At 39.5% G+C, this 15,602-nt stretch overlaps 1 protein-coding gene across 3 annotated transcripts in view; it reads right to left on the reverse strand.

Moving 5' to 3' along the window:
* Nucleotides 1–4,774: 4,774 nt before the first annotated feature.
* Nucleotides 4,775–15,602, reverse strand: part of TAFA4 (TAFA chemokine like family member 4) — a 169,752-nt gene continuing 158,924 nt past the window's right edge. For 2 of the 3 annotated variants that reach the window (XM_075183425.1, XM_075183424.1), the window contains 2 exons: nucleotides 9,267–9,395; nucleotides 4,775–6,685 (listed from right to left, as the gene is read on the reverse strand). In XM_075183425.1, the coding sequence (XP_075039526.1) occupies nucleotides 6,624–6,685; nucleotides 9,267–9,395 (191 nt within the window). In that variant the 3' untranslated portion in view covers nucleotides 4,775–6,623. The remainder of the gene's footprint in view (nucleotides 6,686–9,266; nucleotides 9,396–15,602) is intronic. The other variant, XM_075183426.1, reaches the window with a different exon arrangement.

The raw sequence follows: 15,602 nt of genomic DNA on the forward strand, positions 1-15,602 counted from the left end.
TCAACACAGTAACTTTTTTTTTTGGTTTTGGTTTTTGGACTGATTTCGAAACACTGTGTAGTTTGACATCGCCTTGCCCAGGTGACGTACTGGGAACACTAACATCAGGACTGGTGACAGAACCTGGTAGCTCATTCTGATCATATGTGGACTGCTTTGAATCCATTCTGAGCGCAAAGCACTTGTAGTGATAAAAATTATTTGGTAAGATACTGCTGACAAATATGACTTTTGACAGCCAGAAATATTTATGCACAATTATGGGGGACACCCCAAAAGCACTGGGGAGTGCTAAAAATTAGTTGGTAGATACTGCTGACAGATAGTAATTTTGACAGCCAGAAATATTTATGCACAATTATGGGGGACACCCCAAAAGCACTGGGGAGTGCTAAAAATTATTTGGTAGATACTGCTGACAGATATGACTTTTGACAGCCAGAAATATTTATGCACAATTAGGGGGGACACCCCAAAAGCACTGGGGAGTGCTAAAAATAAGTCGGTAGATACTGCTGACAGATATGACTTTTGACAGCCAGAAATATTTATGCACAATTATGGGGGACACCCCAAAAGCACTGAGGAGTGCTAAATATTAAAAAAAAATAATAAACCTCTATCCTCCTCTCTTCTCTAGTGATTTTTGTTACAGCAATTGGAATAAGAATATTGTATTCTCTGTCCCTGCTCTAATCAGCCTGTGACTACACCCTGCTCTCTCCCTCTGTCAAATGGTGATGGATTGCTGTGGAGGCGTGTATTTATAATCTTGAAGTATCGCGAGAACCGAGCCCCGAGATCCGACGACGTCACGATGACGTTCGGCCTCGATTTGGATTCGGAGCGGGCGGGAGAGTACCGAGCCTACTCGGCTCGGTACTCGGATACCCAAAGTTCGGGTGGGTTCGGTTCTCGGGGAACCGGACCAGCCCATCTCTATATGGAACCATATAAATGTGACACCATATAAATGATGATGATGATGATGATGATGATGATGATGATGATGATGATGATGAAGACGATGGTTATAGCAACTGCTTTGCAAAAAAGAACTCAGGTTACAACGTGAGAATATATACTTATAGGGAATCTCCACCAAAAATGCATAATTTGCTATTTATTGTGTGTGGACTATTGGGCTAAAGTTTTTTATTAACCTTAATCGCTTTTGGTTCCCACAGAATACTGGCTCCTCTTCGCCACTGTGAGCCTGTCATGGTAACAGACACCTTGTTCCACTTGTATAATAACCTAAAAAAAAAAAAATCTTACAAGAGGCACATTCCAATATACTATTCACGCCAGCTCCCCATGGTGAAATGAATCCGGGATGCTGTGGGAGACAGAAGCAAGGAGATATTTTTTTCCCCCAAGCCAAACATATACTGGTTTTGTCTTTAAAACACTAATTTCCTGAAATAGTCTTTGCTGCTGTGAACATGATTTGATGATCTAATTGATTACTGGTTAATCCTCCTTGCCCACTTCAAAATTGGAAATTGAAAAATGAAAGATATTCCAACCCTAGTCAAACGCACTTTAAAAATGCTGACAGCAGTCAACAGTGGCTCAGTGGTTAGCACTTCTGCCTCCCAACACTGGGGTCATGAGTTCGATTCCCGACCATGGCCTTATCTGTGTGGAGTTTGTATGCTTTCCCCGTTTTTTCGTGGGTTTCCTCCATGTGCTCCGATTTCCTCCCACACCACAAAAATATACTGATAGATTAATTGGCTGTTAACAAGTTGACCTAAGTCTGTGTGTGTGTGTTCAGAAAATTTAGACTGTAAGCTCCAATGGGGCAGGGACTGATGTGAATGACATTCTATGTACAGCGCTGCGGAATTGGTGGCGCAATATAAATAAATGGTGATGATGATGATTCCATGGCTGGTACAAGAAATTAAATGTTGTGGCCTCTGTACTGCTGTGAGGAAACTTTCCCCCACTATTTTCTTTTAAAAAATACCTCATAAACCAGTATATTAAGGGCAGCTTCAGTATGTGGTGTTGTTCAGATAATTAAGTATTTTTTTCATGAAGTGGTGCTTTATATTCTTTGGGAAAAAAAAGAATAAATACACCAGACCAGCGTGCGGCTTGAAATTGATGAGAGTGACATTATCTAGAGTTCCTGCTAGATATATTGATTGATGGGGATACCGTTAATATGTTTTAAATAGCCACAAAATCTAATTTCACGGCTCAGTCCTTTGTAATCACAGAAAAGAAAAATACCTGAGCAAATATTTAAGAGTGTCGGGTGTCACGTGGAATTAAGGTGATAGAAGCACCTCAATATCACACGCAGTAAGTGGTTTGAAATAAATGGCTTCATAATTTTGTCACTGAGTATCCAACACTGGGTTTAAAAGACTGATAATGCTATTTTTGTCTGTATTTGTTATTACATCTTAAATGCCAATAGGTTTTTATAAAGTCAAATAATAAACACTGCTGAGAAGGAAGAAAATATTTCTGCTTAATACTGTAGCTGTGGTCTGGACACTATCATAGGCATACTGAGGGGGGGGGGGGGGTTCCTAACACCTGGAAACCCCCCTCCCAGCCTGGGGTACTGTATGCTTGAGGTGACTGGACCCTGCCCCGGGACCAGCCACTTTGCAGATTGTGTGCAGATTGTTTCTGTCTGCACTGTTCACAGCCATCTCTCCCCAAGTATTGAAAGCAGCAAGAACAGATAGGAGAGAGCAGTCTGTCAACTGTTCTGACACACTCATCTGGACTTTGTCCTGATTATAGGGACAGTTGGGAGGTATGTCCTGCTTCACACGGCTCTGCTCGAAAAGGGAGAGCTGTGTGCACCTAACAGTAGTGCAGGCAGCATTGCCCGTGTATATGATGGGGATAGGAAGAGTTGGAGAGCAGCCAAGCACTGTCTAAAATTGTAGCCACACCCCGAAGCATGATGGCCACGCCCACTGGCGGTGTGGCATGAAAACCCCTCTCTACAAATCCTGTGTTTGCCCCTGACTATAGTCCATCGTTCCTGCTGACCCCCATGATCAGAACTAATTTGTTTACTTTTTCTTCATCCAATTAGGGGAGTGGATTACAGAGAGGAACAGAAACAGCAGATTAGTAGAACAATAGACTACATACAATACAACTAACCTGAAGGCAGGATCGTAACTAGGGCACAACACAGAAGGGGTAGGGGGGCACAGTTTATGAATACTTTAGGTTCATTTGGTTAAAATTGAGTCCTAGAAGTGCAACATTATTATTTCTCGCCCCAGGCAGTAAAATTTGAAGTGACGGCTCTGTCTAAAGGTACCTTTTAGATACTGAAGCTGAAGAATATACCTAGTATATCTATTGAATGAAAAAGCCAAAGTAGGAGATGTGTTTGCATACTAATTCCTTTGTCTCTATTATACACATGAAAAGTCCACAAAAATTAGGTTTATTCCTTAAAACCCTAAAAGATTTGGGGGTATATTCACTAAACTGCGGTTTTGAAAAAGTGGAGATGTTGCCTATAGCAACCAATCAAATTCTAGTTATCATTTATTTACTACATTCTACAAAATGACAGCTAGAATCTGGTTGGTTGCTATAGGCAACATCTCCACTTTTTCAAACCCGCAGTTTAGTAAATATACCCCTTGATGTCTATTAATTTATCAGACTACAAAATGCATCACAAGCATTTACACCCCTTAAAAGGTTAAAAAGATCCACTTTAATACAAATCACTTATATTTATTTTACACACTTAGGAAGCTAACTGAACTGGGACAATAAGAATCACAGGCTGGGACATATGAAGGATTTATTGCAAGAGCAAATCAATCAGAAACAGAAAAACTTATAAAAACCACAATCTATGTGAAACAAATAGTCTAAAAAACATATTTTTACAACAATATGCCCGTTTTGATTATAGATTCCAAAAAATAGTCCAAAGATTAGATGAAATCTCTCATGTCACACTTTTTATTTTTACAATCAGTAATTCGAAAATAATCTAATAATACGTATTTTTCAAGAGATATGAAGAACATTGACAACTTCTTGAAAACTGGATCAATATAACAGTGTTTGAATGGGGTGAGGCTTTCAAACTTTAGGGAGAGGTGATACCAACCCTTTAAAGCTTTTACTCATATATCTTATTTGTTTTTTTCAATTTGTTTACTGTTTATAGTCTTATAAAACGTAACGTGTACCTCAGAATTAGGGTGAGAGATTTTCATAAGCAACACAAAGCAACTGGGTTTTTGAACGGAAAAAAAAAGGCCAGCTAGACTTACTGAGACTAATGTTTTAATTTTCCTCTTTTTCTCTAAAGAGCAACTGTCATCTATATAAGTGGAGGAAGCCATTTTGTTAGCTGAACCAATATTTTCCATACTTGGCAACTCTCCCTGAATGTCAGGGAGACTCCCTGAAATAGGGGTGATCTCCCTCACTCCCTGAAGAGTCTGGCATTCTCCCTGATGCTGAGCCAGTACAAGATGTGGTTGGCTTCGCCATCTGTGGCATGATGGCACAGTTCAGAAATTGTGCCCTATGTCCATGTATTGATGCCTATAGAGGTGGCCATTTTCATGGAGACCAAGATTTAATCAAAGACTGACAGGTAAGACAACATGACTTCAGCAATGGAGACAGAAATGTAAAAGACACTTCAGTCTCTAGAGATTCATTAGCTGCTTTTCTTTAACGCATAGTTGCCTACTCTCCCAGAATGTCCGGGAGACTACCGCATTTCTGGGAGACCTCCCGGGCTCCCGGGCTCCCGGGCTCCCGGGAGAGCAGGGAAACCTCCTGGTTCTCGCCCCCGCAATAGATAAGTGGCAAAACGTGGGGCTTAATGACGCAAATATCGCTTCATCTTAGCCCTGCCGCCCTGCTGTAATTGGTCAAAAGTGTGACAATCGTTTAGGGGGCGGTGCCAAAATGATGCGATTCATCAAGCCCCGCCCCGCACGCCCACCTCCCCCGGGATCTCCCTGAAGCCAACGAGGAAAAGTTGGCAAGTATGATATTAGCAAGACCACAGCCAATCAATTTAGTAGGAGTCAGTGCCTTGAAAATATTCGTCAGGGTCTCATAAAAATAAAACTAGTCTTGAAGAGAACCAGTGATGTCACTAGCTGCTAGAGGACGGATAGGCTACACTCTCATGGATATTGGTTGTCGACAAAATGGCTGCCTCCCTGGTGTGTAAACAAACATTTGACGTTCTTTAAATGATCTAAAAACTGCATATTTAAAACAGCTAAGTGTTATAGGATACAAAATGGAGATACAGTAATGAATCCAAAAATAATTATATATCTCTTCTCATTTCATTTTACCTCTTTGATTTTATTGTTCAAGAATATTTCCAAGTGATATTGACGGCCAGGTAATTTTTAACCATGAAAATAGAAATAGCATTCTCCTATAACTAATTAACATTTTATCTTCCTTCTAAACAGTTTTCTTGAGGGCAACCTTCAGTACATGCACAGTGTAATCGTTTGAAGAACATTAAATCTGAAGGATAGAAAATGAAATGCAGTAATCTGTTTAATTGGATACCAAAGAACATCCAGATTCTAAAAACAATACGAAGGAAAAGTTACAAATCATTGAAAAAAAAAATGTAAAAAAATAACGTGTATCATACCTACCTACCTTAAAACCATTAAAAACACTGTTTTGTTTATTTAAAGTGCACCCATCACCTACACAAGCGGAGCCAGACATTTTGTGTGATGAAGCAATATTCACAAAGCGTGTCATGAGTTAGTGATGTCACTAGTTTCAAGTGATTTGATAGGCTGCAATCTCATGAATATTGATTCAGGCTACAAAATGGCTGCCTCATGTCTGGAGTTCATATACAAAGTGCACCCTAGGCTGCATAATACCTTGTTTTTACACCGCCTTACCAAGGAACATGCCTGAAAATGTCCCCTGTTAACCCATTTACCTCAGTACAGATATCTCACTCTGCAAAATTAAATGTATTTTTCACTGTTCTACCAAATAAGGTTCACCTCTTCCATACTTTAGTGGGAAGGCCTTCACTCTACCCTACTGAACCCGAGTCCTCCCCTCTGGCTGTGCAATATTCTGCATCTCCGCAAATGCGCCCGTTTTGCTCAGCAAGCCGATGTGCCAAAGTGTAAATCAAGGCGCATGGTGGTTCTGGAGATGCATTTGCGCTTTGGAGCTCCCGGTGTGCACTTTGGAAACGACCCTCTCTTTTACGACTTTGAACAATATCCGCCGGTGCAATACATTACAATGTTCGCTTTGCCGACACATCTTAACAAACAGCGTTAAAAGCAATAATCTTCTTCATTCTCGGCTCTATCTTCAAGGTTCCAAAATCCAATCCAACCTATTTATTTTGTTTTAAGAGCGAAATGTAGTCCCGAGATGGAGTCCACGTGGTTCTTTGCTATCAATGAAAATAAAAAAAACATTGTTGTCAGCAGAAATTATATCTATCAATTGTAGTTGTTATTATGTTTTTAAAGCTCCTGTGGATATTTGGATCGACAGAAAAAAATAGGATGAACATCTTCCTCTTCTTTAGCATTCCTCCTAAAAAGGTTAATCTCGAAGTCCATAGAGAAAACTGAGTGCACATATTGTCAGTGAGGTGCTACAATTTCTCCCGCTATGGCGCCGGTTTTTCTTTTTGCTACCGTGTTACCTGCCAAAAAGAACAACATTATAAAAATAAATACACGTAGTGCTTAAAATAGCATAAACAGGAAAATGCAAAGCAGGATAAGGGTAGTTTGTATTTCATTGTGATAGTTTCAACATGGGTATAGTGTTAGGGTCACTGCTGTGTGCTTTAAAATACCTGTGTGCAGATGAATGGGCAGTAGGGTGGCGTAGTGGTTAACACTTCTGCCTTACGGCACTGGGGTCATGAGTTCAATTCCCGACCACGGCCTTATCGTGAGGAGTTTGTATGTTCTCCCTGTGTTTGCGTGGGTTTCCTCTGGGTGCTCCGGTTTCCTCCCACACTCCAAAAACATACTGTTAATTGGCTGCCAACACATTGACCCTAGTCTGTGTCTGTGTCTGTCTCTGTCTGTTTGTGTATGTTAGGGAATTTAGACTGTAAGCCCCAATGGGGCAGGGACTGATGTGAGTGAGTTCTCTGTACAGCGCTGCAGAATTAGTGGCGCTATATAAATAAATGATGATGATGGTGAGGACTGCAGTAGAGAATCTCTATGTTTTATTTAAAACCAGCGTATGAACATCTGTGAAATATATTGTTATTTTAGTCATGTTCTGGCATCACTAAGAAAAAGTATGAAGTAGATATCTGTATGCACAAAAGATAGATATATTGCATAGCTGTTAGTACATGAATATATTCATACCACTAATATATTATCTATGAATTTAGTTTCAGCATCCAACTAACAGGACATGCCCCATTCGAAAAGTTTTGCCTTGCAAAACTTTTCTCTTGACCAAACTATTTTAAGGTTGCACCCATGAAAGTTCATGAAAAGTGTATGAAATGCATCTTTCCTGCCACAATTTCAATATTTTGTTAACTACATTGAATTGAGATTGGTATAAAAAGCAACATTTTTCTCTCCATCTATACTGGCTCACTTATTATGCATTAAACTACTTTACTGCGTGCATGCAGATCCCCCCACGTCCATTCTCATAACTATGAGGCGTGCAAGTAGAAAATAAGGAAGCGACAGCAGAGTTTAGGCATATTTTTCTTGTCATATCAAATATTATGTATTTTCTTCATGCAAGGCAAATGTCTAAGTAAAAATCGTGTGCATCTGTAATGAAACGAATAAGGGAAATACACAAGAAATTGGAAAAGTTGCATTGCCGCAAGGAAAATGCACAGCGAACAGCTTTTGGTTGTCAGTGTGTATTCTGTTATTAGATTCTAGTTAAGACACATGAAGAGACGGATTTTACTGATAAATGTATAATTAATGCAGGGGGAGGTTGGGGGAGGTTGGGGGAGGGGGGCTAAAGCAAATTCGTATTCGTAAAACCTGTAATCTTATTTTTTTATTCATAGTGCCATCATGTTCTGCGGCTCTGTAGGTGGATGAGTAAGGTCCTCGGATGAAATCGTCATTTGTGTAGAAACGCGTTAGTATATTACCATCCACAAAGAAACGCGTTAGTAATAGGAGCTTTCTCTGATCAGGACCTGGTCTTTTGTTCTGAAAGCTTATAGAGTGTCCAGACACCCATCAACACAGCCTACACATAGGAGCAATGTGAGACGTTCATAGTTTAATGGACAGTAGCGTTGCTACAATGAGTAGACTGTGTAGATGAGTAGACTGTGTAGATGTGTATCGAATAAGCTTATCTTTCAATGGATTCTTCATTGAAGGAACTAGGACATTGTTGCTTCTATATAGAAGTATTCTAATGACTTGTTTGATTCATTCAATATTCTAGCAAAGTCTATAGAGTTCTTTGTGCTCATTTACTGCACTTATCATTAATGTTATTATTAAATTATATTATTTATATTATTTCTCATAAACTACAAATGTGCATATTATGTTCTTTTAATAGTATAATGTCCTTCTCTGGATAGCTACATTTTATTGATATTGTACTGTTTTTGCTGGTGAAATATTGTTATCTATTAAAGTATTAATTTGTGATTTAAGATTTGGCTCGTTTATAGTAATGATAATAATAATAATTTTATATTTTTTTTATTTTTGTAGGTAAAGTTTTGAACTAAGCGCTGCCTTTTGTTGTTGTTATTTTGGCTGACAAAGTCTGCTGCAAAAGCATACAATCTGGCACAGATATATATACGGCGTACAGGGTGTTGTAAATGACAACACCCTGAAATGAAATGATGTATCGGTTACCAGCGACACCAATTGGTCAATCACTATAGCCAAACTTGTTGCTGTCTCCGTCTTTACCAACCCATAGAACTTAATGGGTTCATCAGTACTCAGGATTTGTACGGGTAACTTTAGTCGCTGACCAGGTCAAAACAGAGACTAAAGTCAGGACAGGCAGCAAAGAAAGATAGCGAGGAACGGAACGAAGATCGGTAACAGTAATCCAATAGGTGATAGCAACCAGAAAGTAAAATCTGTAACGGATGCCTGAGTGATGCCAGGCCTGCACTTAAGGACCATAAGAAGCCTGGAATCAACTGGGGAGGCTGCTAACAAGGCACTGGACTGGTAAGAATCTTACCGACCTCCTGTGTAATTTATCTATATGACATTCTTATCAGCAATGCTCTATATCACTCACCTTTGTCGTTTTGATTTTGTTTCCGCTGCTGCAGGACCAGCCTGTAAGATCCGGCAAAACTTTACAATCTTCCCATTCCATACACGGCTGCATATGACACCACCATTTCTGGATGACGATGGATGCTAAGGAGTTAAAATAGAAATGTGTTGTACAGGTCAAATGGTTCATCTAAAACAGACAACAAACTGGACTTTTAAAAATGACTAGCATATTTTTTTTTATTATTTACATTCTCCAATGAACAATTTTGGGTTTGCAAACAATTTAATTCATTATTTAGCTGTCTTATTGTTGAAAGCGACATTTACTAGTATTTCAAAAGTATTGCTTAGCAGAGATCCACAACAATTTTAATCACAGAAGTCCTGGCTGTCTGCCAAGTTCTATTGTAGTGAATCAGTTAATATGACAGCTCAGACTACTATTTTTATAAACTGAATTGATACATGTTGGCTGAAATCTTCAGCTTACAAGTGCATAGGCTAGGAACAACTTTAATATATGCTAAGTGACTACTGACTAAGATGAGTAAATAAACTAACATGTCACTTGCAATGTAGATTGGGCATTAATAAATATGAATAAGGGTCAATTACATACTTGCCTACGCTCCCAGAATTTCCGGGAGGCTCCCGAATTTCTGGGAGTCCTCCCGGACTTCCAGAAGAGTAGACAAACCTTCTGGACCCTGTAAAATGCCAAAATTCACTGCATTGAATAGTGGGGATAGGGCTTAATCAAGTCATTAAGCCACGCCCCTGATATTCAATCCCTTGAATGTCTGTATTTTATGGTAGGGGCGGGGCTATTGTGACATAATGACATCGTCCCGCCCCCCTCCTACCCTCTGTAGGAGGGGGGCGTGTACTCCGATCTCCCGGAGTACAGATTTAAAAAGTAGGCAAGTATGGTCAATTAAGCAGCATAAATTTTAATTTGTGACCTCATTTGCCTACGTTGGTTGTAGTTGCATTTAATTTTGCTGGAAAGCCCAGGCCAAAATGTATTTAAATATTTCTGTATAATTTCTGTTTAAAGTCTCACTTTAATGTTGCAGTTGCAGGGCCTGAGTCATTATGGAGAGCAAAGCAAAAGAAAAGGAGTAAGTTTACTCCTGGACAAACCATGTTACAATGCAAGGGGTGCAAATTAGTTTATTATTTTACACATAAGTTAAATACTGACTGTTTTTTTTAATGTAGCACACAAATACTTGATAGCTTTATTTTTACACTGACATTAAAAGCTGATCTAGGACATGCCCTACCCCAAATATAAATCTGTCCCCACATTTTAAATTTACCTCCCCCTCCAATGTAACATGGTTTAACCCAGGTGCAAAGTTACTCCTTTTTTATGCTTTGCTCTCCTTAATGACTCATAGTGTGTCTACATTTACACCATCCTATGACAAACAGGAGAACACACAGACCTATTCTCACCAGGAAAGCACATACATTGTTGGACACTTTGCAGTTGATGGAAATCAGTTCTATTCTTATACTTTTATTAGGACACAATTTTCCAGTTGTATTTCTGCGGAAAATCACATTTCTATGCGCACTTCGATCAATATAACAAAAAACTTCAAACGCACAAAAGTGACGCACGTATTAAAGACAGTTCTGATGTCTCCTTACTGTTATGATTAATTTAAGGCAAAAATGATGGTAAATCAAAGTAGAAAAATCCCTCGGTTCACCAGACCAGAAGAGATGGAAAATAAACTAATATTGCAATACGTGTTTAACATGTGTATTAGTTGTAGTTCTGTTCCAGTCTGGTGCGTCAACTGTGAATAATGATCACTACAGATTGAATTGGCGCTGGTCTGTTCCACTAAAACCTAACCAAAGGTGTTTAAACTAATTATACCCAGCATGCTTTCTGTTCTGTCCCTTAGAAGAAACAGAAATTGCTTAGGACTGTGGTGGCTATCAGTCTGGGCCAGGATAAAGCTTGTGCTAATGTGATTGGCTCTCTAGTGTAACGGGTAACAGGTAAGAGAAATGCTCTGTGCACATACCAGATGCAGTGATTTCCCACCAAAACATAACTGGCATTATTTGCTTTACTGTTTAAGCTTTTTGTCTTACATCAGATCCTCTTTTTACACTGTCTAACAATTGTCGCAGTGACTATAGTCCTTAGTGATAGGAAAGGGAAGGAAATATTGAAATACATTTACATTTTTTAATCTCCATATGTAGTAAAATGCTCCCCACGTTCTCCCCATGCAATCTATTGTGAAAAACAAGTAACAGTTTTAACGACTCCTATCAACTGTCTCTCCCAGCAGCTGGTCATCACAGCTACCTGCAGTTTAGATACCTATCTGTAATAACATACCAGAAGCATTTAACACAAGTGTTACAAGCTATAACAAGCACATCTGATAATAAAGCAGAACGGAGCTGGGGGCCACAGGTGAAGTCTAAAGCTGGGTACACACTACACTGTTTTCATCCAATAATCGGCTCAAACAGCCGACATACGACCGCTCGTTCAAAAGTCGGGTCAGTGTGTGCAGCGACACGATGGTCGAAAGTCTGCCCAAATGGACGATTATCGCCTCATTTGGTTGGTCGTACCGTTTAATATTTTCCGTCCAATCTCGTTTCCGCTGTGCAGTGTGTATAAACTTCCGACCAATCCACAACAGTGAGTACGAAATTACAGTCATTGCTCACGACAACATGGCTGTAAAAAGTCGCTAAAGGGACGTCCGCTCTTCCCTTTATCGTCCTAAACAAGGCTAGTGTGTATGCAGTCCATGGACCAAGCGATCGCATCATCGATCGAACGTAAAATCGCTCTGCATAAAAAGTTGGTCGAAATTTCTGTAGTGTGTACCCAGCTTAAGGGCCGCCTGATGCCCATCACCGACCTATAATTTGATTAATTAAAAGTTTAATCTCACTTGATCTATAGTTGTTCATTTTGAATGCTCTCCATAGTGAACACATATTTTATTAACCGAAGTGACGGTGATTACTATGGAACAATCCCTTAAAGTAGATGCAGATGATGTTTAAACTAAAATGTAAGTTATAGATGGCTCTACAGATGAGTGTATTCATACATAATCCTTGGAAATGAAAGGACATGCCGCATTTTCACTGGATTACAGGGGACAGAAGGTAGTTATTATAGGTTCTTGTATTTGTTTCAAATTCTTTAAACTGACTTGTCAAATTGACTCTAAAGTTTAAATTTTTGCAATAAATTCTTACACTTTCGAAATATTAAAAAATGTCAACTAGGTTCGAGCAAGGGGAACGGGTTTGAACCATAGTTGCCAACTCTTCTGGAATGTCTGGGATACTCCCGAATTTTTGGGAGTTCTCCTGGACTCCCAAGAGAGCATCATCATCATTTATTTCTGTAGCGCCAACATATTCCGTAGTGCTTTACAATTGGGGACAAACACAGTAAACTAATAAACAAACTAGGTAAAACAGACAAAGAGGTGAGAAGGCCCTGCTCGCAAGCTTACAATCTATGGGACAATGGGAGTTTGAGATATGAGGCTAAGTCTACATTTTGCATTTCTGTCCAGCCAGACTGCAAAGGTAAAAGTGACTCATAAGCTAAATGATCCCGTCACACAACATTGTTGATCAGGGGGTAGTTGTCTTGTGTGAAATAGTGTAATGGTTGGTAATAGGGTAATGTAGGGAGGTTAAGAGGGTGGTTGAGGAATATTATAAGCTTGTCTGAAGAGGTTAGTTTTCAGAGAACGTGCAGCTTTGTTCATGGCCTTGTAGGTTAGTAAAAGTATTTTATATTGGATTCTGTAGAAAACAGGCAACCAGTGTAGAGACATACAGAGTGATTCAGCAGAGGAATAACGATTTGCAAGGAAAATCAATTTTGCCACTGCGTGCAATATAGATTTTAGGGGTTTGAGTCTGTTTTGGGGAAGACCAGTAAGAAGGGAATAGCAATAGTCAATGCGGGAGATGATAAGTGCATGCATTAAGGTTTTTGCAGTGTCTTGTGTGATATATGTGCGAATTCTGGAAATCTTTTTTAGATGTATATAACATGATTAGCAGGGCAACCTCCCGGATCCTGGCCTCTTCGTTGGTGAAGTGGGTGGGGGCGGGGCTAACTGCGTCATCCTGGCCCTGCCCCCTGCTGTAATAGGACAAAATTAGTATGGTTCGACAGACACAATTCAAATGGCCATGCCCCTAGGAGGCAGCAAGGAGGTCTCCCCTCCCAGACTGGAATATTTTTAATGGCTTTACATTCCAAAAGCGATCTCTGAACTTCAACACAGTAATGTTCTGTGTTCTACTTAAAAAAGGTTTATTGCTATGTTCTTTTATCTCAGAACTGCAAATTTGGCCATGGCAGCCAACCCCAAAACAAACCAGGTCAAAGAGCTTTGATCTCGATCTAGCCGTATTTGATTCAATTTCAAACCACTTTGAGTAATTTCAGCAAGTACGGCTATTCTACTATGCTATGTCCTTGGTTAGTACATAGCTACATTTTTTATTTAAGTGCAGAAACCCTTTCATTTCTGTGTTACGTTTCTCTTTCATGTGTTTCTGTGGGCAGCCCTCTTGCATTTTGTAAGAAACTAATTATCCATGTCCATGTTTATTAAAAAAAAATGTATAGAATACATTAAAACTAAATTGTCTGTGCAAATAGAAAGTTAAATACCCACTGTAATTAGTAGCAAGTTATTTAAATAGCCACAATAGGCCTAACTATAGTGAGAGTGTTCAGGCATTGCTTACGCTCAGCGGAAAATTACACGATACATTGTGTTGTTACACATAATAATTACTAGTTCAAAGACACGCTCTGATGTATACAATTGATGGCTTGACACCAGCATGGCTGACATACTGTAATTTTACTAATCTTCAAAATAAAACAGAAAGTCCTTTTCAGTTTTACATAAGCAGAAAACTCCCACTTCGGGAAGTTTCTTTTGTAGCTAGATTTATTTCACACTCCTGTGTTTCTATGCTTATTTTTAGTGTATATGCTATATCTGTTTGTCAGTAATTATTAGGGGCATGTGTATGCTAAACAAATGACAAGTTATAAAAGCTCAAAGTGTGTTTTACTTCATGTCTCTGTGTTATAAATTGCATTGTGGAATCTCTACTAATACTTAATGCAAGTAGGCAGAACCTCTTTATCGAGTGCAACAGACATAACAGATCCAACAGGAAATAATCCCAATTTTTGAGGGTGTGGTGGTCAAAGGAGGATGTGTCTATTGGAAAAGTTTCATGGGCGAGTAATATATTGGTTTATTGGGTGTGGTCTTGATATATCGGGGGGGTAGACTAATTTGTGCCAATTAATATAGCATTTTCCAGACAGCGATAATGCTTATATGCAATTTTGTACAGGTTAAGCAGAGGGCATCTTAATGAGCTGTACTGATTTTTCATCTATTTATTTATATAGCACCACTAATTCCACAGCGTTGTATAGAGAACTCACTCACATCAGTCCCTGCCCCATTGGAACTTACAGACAAAGCTCCCTAACATACACACATACAGACTAGGGTCAATTTGATCGCAGCCAATTAACCTACCAGTATGTTTTTGGAGTGTGGGAAGAAACCGGAGCACCCAGAGGAAACCCACGAAAACATGGGGAGAACATAGAAACTCCACACAGAAAAAGCCATGGTTGGGAATTGAACTCATGACCCCAGTGCTGTGAGGCAGAAGTGCTAACCACTAAAGTACCATACTGCCCTGAGGGGTTATGTATGCGCCTGGCATAAATACCAATCACTTGTTTTCACTGTGTTAAGTGGGCAGAGGTTTGAAGGGGGGAGTATTTAGTTCTACAGTACATAGGGTGGCGTCTGATTGGTTGTCACTCACGCATTCTATAGCACTATACTATTTCCCTTCTTCAAACCGATTTTGGTCAATCACAATAAAAAACACGTAACTAGCATTCAAAAAAAAAAATCTGCATTCCCGTTTAGGCATTAGAGTGCTGCTTCTTTGGGGCATTCTAAAATGGCGCCTGAAAGAGGGCGTGGCACATGGATCAATAATAAGTCACAAGGTTTGGTCCACGCAGCCACACATCCCTTTGCAGGGCCAAACAACTCAGTCTTTCATCTGAACTGAGGAGAGAGAAGGAAGGGGGGAAGTGTGATTTTTCACCACATTCGGGAATGCAGTTTTAAAGGGGGTGAAAGACACATCCTCATCAAAATTTTTATTGTAAACAAACTTAGAAGCGGGGTGTACTTGTCCGAATAAGGACTCTCAGCGATAGGCGTTAGCAACCAATCAGAATCTAGCTATATTTTTCTAGAATGCATTAGATAA

This window comes from Mixophyes fleayi, chromosome 8 (genome assembly GCF_038048845.1).
Source record: "Mixophyes fleayi isolate aMixFle1 chromosome 8, aMixFle1.hap1, whole genome shotgun sequence".
Classification (NCBI taxonomy): Eukaryota; Metazoa; Chordata; class Amphibia; order Anura; family Limnodynastidae; genus Mixophyes; species Mixophyes fleayi.